The sequence below is a fragment of the Falco cherrug genome, chromosome 5 (assembly GCF_023634085.1).
Source record: "Falco cherrug isolate bFalChe1 chromosome 5, bFalChe1.pri, whole genome shotgun sequence".
NCBI classification, from domain to species: Eukaryota; Metazoa; Chordata; class Aves; order Falconiformes; family Falconidae; genus Falco; species Falco cherrug.
The window spans coordinates 37,138,576-37,149,438 of record NC_073701.1 but is presented as its reverse complement, the minus strand read 5'-3'; the positions used below and the strand labels follow the sequence as shown (position 1 = coordinate 37,149,438).

Below are 10,863 nucleotides of genomic sequence, written 5' to 3'. Positions count from 1 at the left end.
CCCCCCCACCCCCAGGCTTTTACACAGTTATTTTACTGTGTGAAGCCTTGTTACAGGTGCGACCATGAATGTAAGGTGGAAATACTGGTAAATTCCACTGAGCTGGGTTAAAACAGGTTTACCCTCCCCTAGAAAAACCCCTGTAGTTTCCATTGCATGGAGAAGCTGCCAGGCCTGCTTGCTGCAGTTGGCTTTTTGCATCACTTTAACTAGGAGGCAGATGGATCCTTAATATGGCCTGTCTAAAGCAGGCTGTGTAAAAATTGCTGCCTTCTAAGACTGGTGTTCTAGCTCCTTGGGCGAGTGTCCCGAAAGAAAGGAGGTTCACTCCTGTAAAGTCAAGGAGACAGTTAACATTAGGAGATTAATCTTTATTTAGAAGGACAGAAATAATCTTGCCAACTTTTCCATTAATAGCAGTTCTCCCAGCTGCTTCAGCGAGAGGATTAGTGACTCATTCCCTAGAAGTTCATTAAAATGGCCTTCTGTGCCCAGGTGAGCTTCTATTTAAGCTGATTAAAAAAGCAGCAGCTCTCACAGTAGAACAGAGACACCAAGGCCTTCTGAGCTCAGGCATTTGTGGAAGTAAGCAGAGAAGCAGAACACTTTCTGTTTATTCAGAAGGTCTAATCCTGGAAGGAGACTGGGTGTACCATCCTTGGGGAGGAGGTAAGGTGAGCCACCTTTCTCATGCTACTCCCACAGATGATGTCTCTACCTGTATTTCTGCTCCATTTCAGGGTGCAAGCACGGGGAAGGCCACCCTGGGCCTCTATCCCTGTACTCACAGAGCTGGAAGTGAAGGGATTCCTTTGCCCTTTGACAACTGAAGAACTCTGCTCAGCCCTCCTCCAGGGAACCCCTGAGCAGACCTGCTTCCATCCTGCAGTGAGCTAAGCATAGGAGAGGGTATCGTGACACTTGATGTTGGATGCGAGTTAGGAATGGTGACAATTCCTCCAGGGTGTGCTTTTTGGCTCCCTGTTCTCCTGGATTGCCGCAGCGATGAGGGCTTCTCAGAGCCTGGCTCTGGTGTTTTGCACAGTCAGGAAGTTGCTGATGATTCCAGACACCACCTCAGGCTCATTCAGATGCACAAAATGACTCCCAGGCACCTCTACTAGCTGGATGTGCTGGAGGGAAAGGACACAAGATATGGACCGGGAGTACCCAGGGGGTTGTGGGGCAAGTGAGGCAGGACAGTGCTGGGAGGACTAGGGAAGAGCTGGCTCCAGGAGGGCACTATTAATTTGGGACTTTGGCAGCAGCCAAGGTTGGCTTCCCCCTTGCCATGTAAGGGCTATGCCATTCAGGACAAGTCCACTAGTGTGGGCTGTCCATCAAGGTGAGCTGCTTCCTAGCTGCTGGTCCCAGGTTGGTGCACAGAGCAGAGATGCAAGGATGGAGCTTGCTCTCACCTCTTTGAGAGTAGACTCAAACTCCTCCTGTAGAGTTTTCGCAAAGTGATTTCTGCTGTCTAGCTTGTGCGGTACCAAAAGTCCATCTTGTGCTCTGAAAAGCAAGGGCAAGGCTCAGTACAACACATAGCATGCCTCAGTTTGTCTTTGCTGCTGTCCTGGGCAGAAGCAGTGTCCCTAAGACAGTGAGGTGACAGACCCAACTGCTCTTTCCAGGCTGCTCGTAAGCAGCAAGGTTACAGGATCATACATGGTAGTCGGAGGAGCACCACACAGCTTGGCTAAGCAGCTATTTTCTATCCAACTATCTGTTTAATACTTTGGGTGACTGCCTAGTAGTATCAGAGTAGAGACTGGTTAAATATTGTGTCCCCCCAGGACTGACTCTTTAACTGGAGAAGTACACCATTCCCTGCCCCCACCCTGCTTTCTGCTCTTTTTCCTTTCATATAGCCTCTACATCTCCCCTCAGTCCCTTTCTCCCCTCCATGCTGCTGTTTTAAACAGGGTGTGTCCTGCTCGGGGAGGGAGGTACCAGGGCAGTACCAAGGCAGCCAGCACAGACCTGCAGAGCTAAGATCATGCTGTCTCCTACCGTGCTGCAGGTGATGGGACAAGGTGACAAGCCAGGCTCAAAGGCATTCAGTCTGTATGGCCTAGAGGACTTGTCCTTACCATAAAGTTGCATTTCTGGGTAAGTAGGGAAATCCTTAGCCTCTTATGATTTCAACAGACCAGGGAAGCCAAAACTGCACCCTGTTTCCTAGAGAGACTTTTTCACAGCACCACACAGGCCAAGGTAGCCAGAGCCCTGCACATCTTGCCCTCCAAGGAAAAAATGCAGAGGACTGACAGAACCAGCTACCCACCCAGACAGCTTCACAGCTTGTGGGACTCTGTGCAAGCCCCAAGCTACTTCACTACAGCTCCTCCCTAGCCCAGGCACCACAGGGCAGAGCTTGCAAGAGCTGGGTCACGTCAGGGGCTCCAGAACCAGCTGGAGGAGGTGGCAGCTGCCGTGGTTCCACCTGTTTGCACAGGCAAGAGGTTTGTGGGTCTGGAGAAGGGGCCAGGCTGGGCTGCTGTGACCGGGCGGAAGAGCCAGGCCAGGAGGAAAGCAAGAAGGAGCAGTGTTGTGGAGGGTCATATTTTCACAGATGGCTCCTTGCTGTAGGGCCAAAGGATGGAAAGTCATGGGACAGGGGCATGAAGGCAGGAACACAGGGAAGACAGGACAGGCATTTCCTCAGTCAGCCTTGCATCAGGGAGGCCCAGCCTGAAAGCACAGCACCAGGCTGAGAGAAGAATGTTCCAGATACTCTCTGCCTGCTCCAGGAGCCTGCCTGGCCCAGGGCAGTAGTGGGGAACTAGGAAAATGCTTTTCACATGTGAGGCTGTGCTGTTGTGCCAACTGGCCTGAAGGTCTGGGTGGCTGCTGCAGAGGAGCGTGTAGTGGAAGGTTCCTGTCTAACCTTTCACTCCCTCTGCCCAGGCTGCAGGGAGGCAGCAAAGGTTGGTTTGGCTTGTGCCTCACTCACAGAATGATGAGAGCACGGTCCTGGATCTTCTGCAGGAGCTCCACGCACTGCTCCACTGTGAAGGCCTCCTGACTCTGCTGCAGGCGCAAAGACAGGGAAAGTGGCAATGGTCAGGGACAGCAGCTGGGGGCAGAGGGTGTCCCTAGAGGGTGTCCCTGATCCCTCCTGTACTAGCAGCTCTGAAGGCAGAAGTGGCTGTGGCCCTGAAGCTGCCATGCTGGGACATGACAGGCAGCCAGGCTGCACAGAAGAGGAGCTGGCTTTGCAAAGGCTCCTTCTGTCCAGCTGCGTTTCAGGACTGCCAACAATGCTGCCTGCTGAGATGCAGCACATGCAGGAATGATCTCATAGCAGAGAAAAGCTTTAAAAATCCTTTTACTGAAGAGGAGATGGTACACTACTCTGGCTTTCATACCCTGGCAGTAGCACAGGTAGTGGAGGCCCTTATATCAAACATAAGGACTGTTAAACTCTCTCCCCTTATACGGGTGACCCGACAAAGAAGCTGACAGAAAGCATCCATCCATCTGCTGCCTGAAGAGTTATAATGGCAGGAAAATGTGGCCAGGAGGCCCTGGGGCAGAGGAACTGCTAAAAAAGAAATCAGTAATATTTTCCAGTGACTCTGTAAGCTGAGTCAGTTAATGATCAAGTGCAGGCTCTTTTAACAGCACCATTTAAAAGACATGTGGGAATTTGGGAAGCAGAGAGTAAACGGCTGGGTGGAGGAAGGGCCTGGGCTCAGTGAGCAAGCCTCCACTATCCCTGAGTTTTCCGTAAGCTCAGGGCTCCAAAGCAGCAGGGGGCATGTCAGAAGAGCAACACTCACAGTACGGACTCTCATGTCTCTGTTATATACCAATCCTGGAATGAAAAAAAAACAAGAGAAAGTCTTCATGTCTCACAGGAGCTGGAGTTGCTCCGTTTCCCCTCACCTCTGGGGTCTGCCCAAGACTCTAAGAGACAGGAGGAATAGGATTAACTCAGATTCTCCTCCTTTCTGATCTCTTTTCTTTAGCCCCCTTCTATAACTTGAGCACTAACCCCAGTTGCTGGGAATGGAGAGGTCTGCCTCCAGACTTAATTGATCCCATTCAGGCTGTGTAAACTTGTAGCCAGGGCACCCTGTACCCTACAAAAGACAATGGCTGTTGGCGCTGCTCCCTTCCCACACCCAGTGTTGGCCCAGCACTGCGATGAGCCCTGTCTCCATGCAGCCCCTTACCAGCGGGTGTCTCAGTTGCTCCTCGCTGCAGCAGGATTGCCCCACCCTCTGCTGTCAGATGTCTGTTTGCTTCTAAGAGCCTGGGGGAGACATGCCAAAGAGACTGTGCTGCTGGAAAAGGGAGGAAGCAAAGCGAAAATGGCACAAGGTGACAGCGAGCTCTCAGGCTGCTTCAGAAAAGAGCAGGAAGCAGCAGCGGCTTCTGGCAGCAGAAGCAAAAGGTCTTGCTGAGATTCCAGGAGGACTTGAAAGGGGAAGTGCAGGGACAGTTTCCCATTCACAGAGCTGCAGCTCTTTCTAAGGTGAGGACAGGCAGCAAGTGAAGAGGACAAACGGGAACCCACCTCTGCAATGCTGCTTCGGGGCTCCGTGCTTTGGGAGTTTGCTGCTTTGCCTCTAGACTCAGTAATCTGTCAATCACCATCCGTTTTGATTTCAGCCATGCATCAGTGTCCTGAAACAAAGAGGTAGGGAACTGGGGTAACCTTGCTGTTCTGAATCATTGTACTCCTTATCAGAGGGCAGAAGAGGGTATTTCACCCTTCAACATCCCTCAGAACTGGTACCAGTTATGGACATCATATTAAAAATATCCATTTCCGGGGGAAAGGGAACAGCAACACTTAAACAGCAAGGTAAGGATAGAAAGCTAAGCACTGCTATAAAGAGCTTAGTAACTTTTTACCCTCACAACCTTTTCTGCCTCTTCCTACCTCACTTCTGAGTTGAGGACAACTATTGAAAAGAACAAGAGAAATCTGGTATCTTTTTGTCTCTCCGACCCTGGGCTTCTGTCCCACTTCTGCCAACCAAAGCTCCAGCATCTGGTAGCGATGATGGCAGATTGGGAATACAGCTTTATGTCCTGCCAGGAACAGAAAAATCCACCTGTCTTGCACCCAGGTCACCTAACAAGCTGTTGGCAAAAAGACCTCAGCTGGCAGTTCCTTGGACAGAGGTTCCAGTTCCTTTTGTACAAGGACATGGCACAGACAAGTGAATTTCAGTGCTAAGAGACTGCAGGATGTGGAACACTACCAAATGTCTCAAGGGCCACCCTAAGCAGGGACCTCAGGCCATGCAACAAGGAGCAGATCTGTGGCTGCCAAAAAGGAGAGCCCCGAGACTTGTGTGAACTGCCAGGAACTGGTCACATCAGTGCCTTCTCTAAGCAAATGAGGGAAGGGAAAGAAAAGAAAAATGTATTTTTTACTTTACAAAGGGAAGGAAAGGACATGTGAAATCTAACCTCTGCAGCTAGCATAAATCCAAGACTTTCCAGCAGGATCAGCTTGTCCACCATCTCAGGATAAAGGGAACAGAACTGAAGAAAGATGAAACAATATGAGAGAAAGAGAAAAACTGAGCAATGAGTGATGTCTTTGTCCTGCTCCACTGGAGAGGGAGTCAGGGAAAGGCCTCTCCTCCCCTGAGATCCGAGTCCAATGCAGTCTGTCCCTTCATTCCTCTCCCATTTGTCTTTCCAGCTGTAGAAACCCCATGAAGAAAGGATGCTTGACTCACCATTCCTGCCACAGACCCACCTGCAAAGGAGAGAACGGTGTCCAGTTATGTCCAGGACATCCCCCAGTAAGAGAAAGTCCCCTTTCCCACAGCAGGAGCTGCCTTAGAAGCAGAAATGTACATTGTGCCAAGGGATAAAGCCCTAGCTGCAGACAGAGCTCTCCCAGTAGACAGGATGCAGGCAGAGAGCAGGGCTGAACATCCCATCCTGCACCATCCCCACCTCCCTCTCACACAGCAAAGGCCATGGAGAAGTTACTAGTTAAAATGCTATGGTGTACAGGTCCTGTAAGCTGTGGCCAGAGCAGCCCTGGGGAGCAAAACCCAGATCATGGCAAAACCCAATCACGTCCCAAGCCTAAGGGGATAGAGCCTGGAGTTCGGTTCCTCTCAGCAAGCTCCATGACCCACCAAGAAGGGCCTGCTGTCCACAGGCTTTGTGGCCTTGTGGGAACTGGGCAGGAGGGCCTGCTGCAAATTCTCCTGCCATTTATCACCCATCTCTGCCCATCACTGTTCCCTCCGGGGGGTGGAGGAAAAGCCAGCGAGAGCTACCACTGTTCATACTACAGGGTCTTGAAAGCAGAGGCATTACAAACAAGGGCACGGATTTTTGAATTGCTCAAGCAGGAACCTGGTACTTGACAGAATATAATAAATATTCCAGCCCAGCTCCTAGCAGCATGTCTTGTAAATTAATTATCTAATCCTATTTCCACAAATCTCACAGCTAACAAGGACAAGAGCCACTTACCCATACTGTGACCCATCAGGGTGAACCGTCTCCACTGCAAGGCTAAGTGGCAATAGACAAAAACAGACAGTGCTGCATTAGAAACCAGAGCAGCGGCATCTTGCTGCTTCTCTAACATGGGCCCTTTCCCCTGAGAGAGCTTTTGCACTGCTCAGTTCTCTTCCTAATCCAGAAATTATAGGCCAGTTTTAAAGAAAAAGAGCCTCTACCACCTCGTTTCCTTGGTAGTTAAGTCATCCAGCTATCAAGCTCTCTCTGTATGACAAACAAGCTACAGCAAATTCCCTTTCGTTGCCAGACATAAGACTGGCAAGAAGCAAAGGAGCCTAATTGGGCAGCATCTGCTGGAAAAGAGAAACCTTGACAAAGCATCCTGCTGCAGGGCATTCCACAAGAGCCGTGAGGACACAGAGACAGGTCCACTGCCTTGGGGAAATCATGATTACTCCAAGCGGAAGCTCTCTGGACCATTTAGCACATCAGGCTCTTCAGTGCATTTTTATGGCACTCCAAGAGGCTTATGGGAAAATACTGCTTCAACAGTGCTGCCCATCTGAAATACACCTCACTGAAAGATGTGGTTTACCCTCTAGTACATCAAAGAACTTCTAGTGGCTATTGGTATACTGAATGAGGGATGCAAAACTGCACATGCCACAACCTCCCGCAAGATCAGCACCGAGATGGGCAGTTATATCAGGAGTTATTAAGAACCCAAGACACCTTGGTTTACAGCTTTCTTTGTACAATACTAAAGCAAGCTGCCATCTGGGAGAATCAAGAGTCTCCAGCTTACACCTAACACTGGTTAGAGGTCACTGGCTGCTTACAAAAAGTCAGTCTGGCAAAACTATTTGCATCTACCACTTTGCCACTACTGCTTTTTAGTACAGAAACACTCGCTTCCCAGGGCTTTCTGTTTCTTCCTCTCACAAGATAGCGAGGAAGAGGGATACTGATTCAGTCTGTGGTCACAAAGCATCAGCTAACACCAGGCTGGGGAGAAGCAGAGGGAACTGACCCTTCTGGCAGTAAATGCTGCCTTCTTGTTTAAGGAGCAGGAGCAATATAGCACCCCCTGCACAAACATCCCCTCAAGGGCCCCTTCAACCACCCACCTGCTGCAACCCGGCGCACATCGGTCACATAATCCAGAAAATGGTAGGGGGAGCCTGCAGGTCGGTGGGATGACAAGCCGTGGCCAGAAAAGTCCATTGCCACATAATAGCAACCTGAAAGGGAGAGAGTATCAGATTAGTGTAGCCCTGCAACGCAAGAACCATCCTAATGAGCCAGACCTACCTCTGGGGAGCAGTGGAATGAGCTTGTCAAAAGTGTTGGCATTGTCCAGCCAGCCGTGCAAGCACAGCACAGGGTGTCCCTCTGAGGATCCCCAGGCCTTGGCTGCCACATGGCCCCACGGCACTGGGAACTTTAACTCTGAGAACATGCCCAAAATAAAGTGATGTCCCTGGAGAGCCGCACTCAAGTAGGTCCCAGGAATCTTGTTAATGGCCCAGAGCTCTGAAAAAGAGTAATACAGGTCTTTAGTAACTCACCAGCCTCCTGTGGTCTTAATTAGCAGCTTGATGATTTATAGGTCCCCATTCAACATCCCAAGCTGCCGTCCCTGGCTGCCTGTTTGGGGAATCTTCCTCCCAGCACGTACTAGTGATGCTCCTAGGAAGAAACATGCTTTCCCTATGCAGGAGGAGAAACCCTCCTCTCTGTGTCTCTGCAGCAGCTGCAACCTGACCAGAAGGTACAGGAGCTCTGGCAAGAGAGAACCACACAGAATTCCCCCAGCTAGCTGCAGTCAGCCAGGCACCTGTCCTGGACAAAAAGACAATTTGGGGAATAAGGATGCTGCCTCCTGTACTAGACTGTTACCACCTTCTCTTTTACCTTGGTGTTTCTCCTCTTTTACACCACCAGCTGGCACCTTCAAGAGAGGAGCTGGCTACATGCCACACAGCAGGTCTCTGCTGTCACCCTCCTCTGCACCCCTGAGGGCCAGGGACCCTGCACGGGATATGGGTCCACCACCTCCCAGGCACCTGCTCAACCTCAGACCCGTCTCATCACTGCGAATCTGCCTGGCAATCGCTGCACTACCTCTGACTGTTACTCAACCTTGGGTTCCTGAGTGAACCCCCAGCTCTACCCAGCCTCTGGGGATCTTCCAGGGGTGGTCTGAATACCTCCCCTTTACCCCCAAGCTCTTCTGACCCCTGTGGCCCCCCATTCCCAAGTCTCCCGTGCCATATACCCTTCCCAGTGACATGTTTCAGATCTCTGCTCCCTTAAATAGCCCCTGAGACCTAACAGCAATTAAATCACTCTGCAAGTCCCTCCTGAGCCCATACCTCTGTAAGGTGTGAGGTCAGAGGGGGTAGGCTGAGAGGGGAGGCTGCCATCAGGGCCTTGAGACCAATTACAGGCCCTAATGGTCCCAGTCAGCCACACCTGGGGCCTCCCTATCATCCCTCTCTCCCCCCTACATCTTTCCCTCCCACCCATGAGCCGATTTACGCTCAACCGGGACCAGGACCATCCCCAGCCCCGCTGCGGGAGCGCTGGTCTGCAGCAGCGACGGCAGCCCCGGCACCACGGCCCTGCCTGCCGCCACCGCGGGGCCGCGCCTGACCCTGATCCCTGATCAGGATCGGGCCCGATCCTGACAACCCTGGGCCGACTTCCCGGCGTGACCGCGGGCCTGCCCGCTCCCCACGGACCTGCCTGGCGGGCTGGGCTCCTGGCAGAGCCTGACTGCCCTCCCCGAGCCCGCCCCGCCTGGGCTCCGGCCCCGGGGTCCCTCCCGGCTCTCGGGTGGGGTCTCCCTACACCTGGGCCTTCGCCTCCGGGCACCCTGGGGCAGCTGGTCTCGGTCCCGGGGAAGGGCTGCCCGGGGACCGACCTCCGCACGGCCGCGGCACCCGGAGCGCCAGGGCTGCTGGCGGCCCCCCGGCCCCGCTCCCCGCGCCGCCCGCACGCTGCGCCCGGCCCGCCGCAGCCCTACCGCTCCGTCCGGCCGGGGCGCAGAGCAAGGCCGCGGCGGGAGGACGGAGCCCGGCGGCAGGGCGGGCCATGCCGGCCGCGCCGCCCTGCTCCCCGCCTCCCCGGGGCGCCGCCTGCTGCGCCGCTGGCCCGGGGCCGCCGTGGCCCGCGGGAGGCGCTGGGGCGGGCCAGCCGCCATCTTTGTCCTCCCTCGTCGCCTCCCGGCTGCGGGCGTCCGGCTGGGAAGCGGGGTGGTGGGCGGGAGGGCGGGGAGGCGCGGCTTTCCCTGCCCGGGGAGCGTTTCCAGGTTCCCCACCATTCCCCACCCTTGGCCCTACGGCCCATCCCGGCAAACGCGACCCTCTACAGCACCGCACCTACTCGCTTTCCTCCTGGCCTGGCTCTTCCCCCGGTCACAGCAGCCCAGCCTGGCCCCTTCTCCAGACCCACAAACCTCTTGCCTGTGCAAACAGGTGGAACCACGGCAGCCGCCACCTCCTCCAGCTGGTTCTGGAGCCCCTGGCATGACCCAGCTCCTGCCCTGTGGTGCCTGGGGCAGGTGGAAGCTGTGGGCAGGAGCTGGCACCTTCCTCAGAGCCTGCATTTGCATGGGGCTCGGTGAGAGTAACATGGAATTAATGATCTACCAGGGATCTGGAGCTGCGATCAATCTACTGGGCATGTTAGGGAGCTGTGAGGAGTTGCAGTCACGGAGGCACGGCCTCATCCTTGACTACCTGCAGAAAGCACGTTACTGACAATGGAAACTGCCTGTACTGCAGCAACACAGCATGAGGTATTTCAACTGTGACCCAGGAGCATCGTAGCGACATCAAAAAGGCTCAGTGCTTGACACCAATGCTAAACTTCTGTCTCTCTCTGATAGAGAAACTCTTCTGAACTCGTAACACTTGCTGGAATCGCGTTGGTCCACTGACAGCAGTTGCTCCCATACTGTGACCCATCACAGTGCACTGACTCTACGGCAGGACCAAGCTGCAGCAGATAAACAGCAGACAGCACTGCCTTAGCCGCTCCACTCTTCTGCAAAAACAGACCCCTCTTAGCTAGAGAGGCTTCTACATAGTTTGCCTCATTAGTTGCTCAGAAGGGGGGTGGCTGCATAGACCAAGCTTCAAGAATGTATCTGAGGATGGCTGGGAACACTGCTTGCTGGTGCCTCGCATCTCCTCCAGCAATCAGTCTGCCAGGCCTAATGCAGGCCACAACCGATCCCCTTCAGTGAAGGACTCTGCAGTCAAACAAAGCAAAGTCAAACCATGCTGTGAGCAGTGGGATGCCTTGCTGGATCAGTTGGAGAGAGTAGAATGAATGTCTGTTCTTAGGGAGTCTTTTTTTTTTTTTTTTTATATTGGTAATTGAAAACTCTCTGCTTGGTTCAGCACA

At 53.3% G+C, this 10,863-nt stretch overlaps 1 protein-coding gene across 7 annotated transcripts; it reads right to left on the bottom strand.

Annotated features, from left to right (window-relative positions):
* Nucleotides 1–350: 350 nt before the first annotated feature.
* Nucleotides 351–10,079, bottom strand: SERHL2 (serine hydrolase like 2). Of its 7 annotated transcripts, none has more exons than XM_027808381.2 (12): nt 9,911–10,079; nt 7,762–7,983; nt 7,578–7,691; nt 6,460–6,501; nt 5,706–5,725; nt 5,431–5,505; nt 4,526–4,635; nt 4,182–4,261; nt 3,786–3,820; nt 2,957–3,033; nt 1,419–1,512; nt 351–1,133 (listed from the first exon to the last, which is right to left on the bottom strand). In XM_027808381.2, the coding sequence occupies exons 2-12, from the start codon at nt 7,907–7,909 to the stop codon at nt 1,017–1,019; spliced, it is 912 nt and encodes a 303-aa protein (XP_027664182.1). In that variant the 5' UTR covers nt 7,910–7,983; nt 9,911–10,079; the 3' UTR covers nt 351–1,016. The 7 variants fall into 7 exon arrangements, with proteins under 7 accessions (XP_027664182.1, XP_027664183.1, XP_027664181.1 ...); XM_027808382.2 differs by having other exon boundaries at nt 9,918–10,079; XM_027808380.2 differs by having other exon boundaries at nt 9,834–9,941.
* Between the last annotated feature and the right edge of the window lie 784 nt (nt 10,080–10,863).

Bases quoted from the DNA above. Each gene is read 5' to 3' on its own strand.
- SERHL2 (XM_055710700.1), bottom strand. From the start codon at position 9,548: ATGGCCCGCCCTGCCGCCGGGCTCCGTCCTCCCGCCGCGGCCTTGCTC. The intron at 5,726-6,459 runs GTAAGTGGCTCT...TCTCCTTTGCAG, and splicing joins CCTGATGGGTCACAGTATGG to GTGGGTCTGTGGCAGGAATG. The intron at 1,513-2,956 runs GTGAGTGAGGCA...CTTGCTTTTCAG, and splicing joins GACCGTGCTCTCATCATTCT to AGCACAAGATGGACTTTTGG.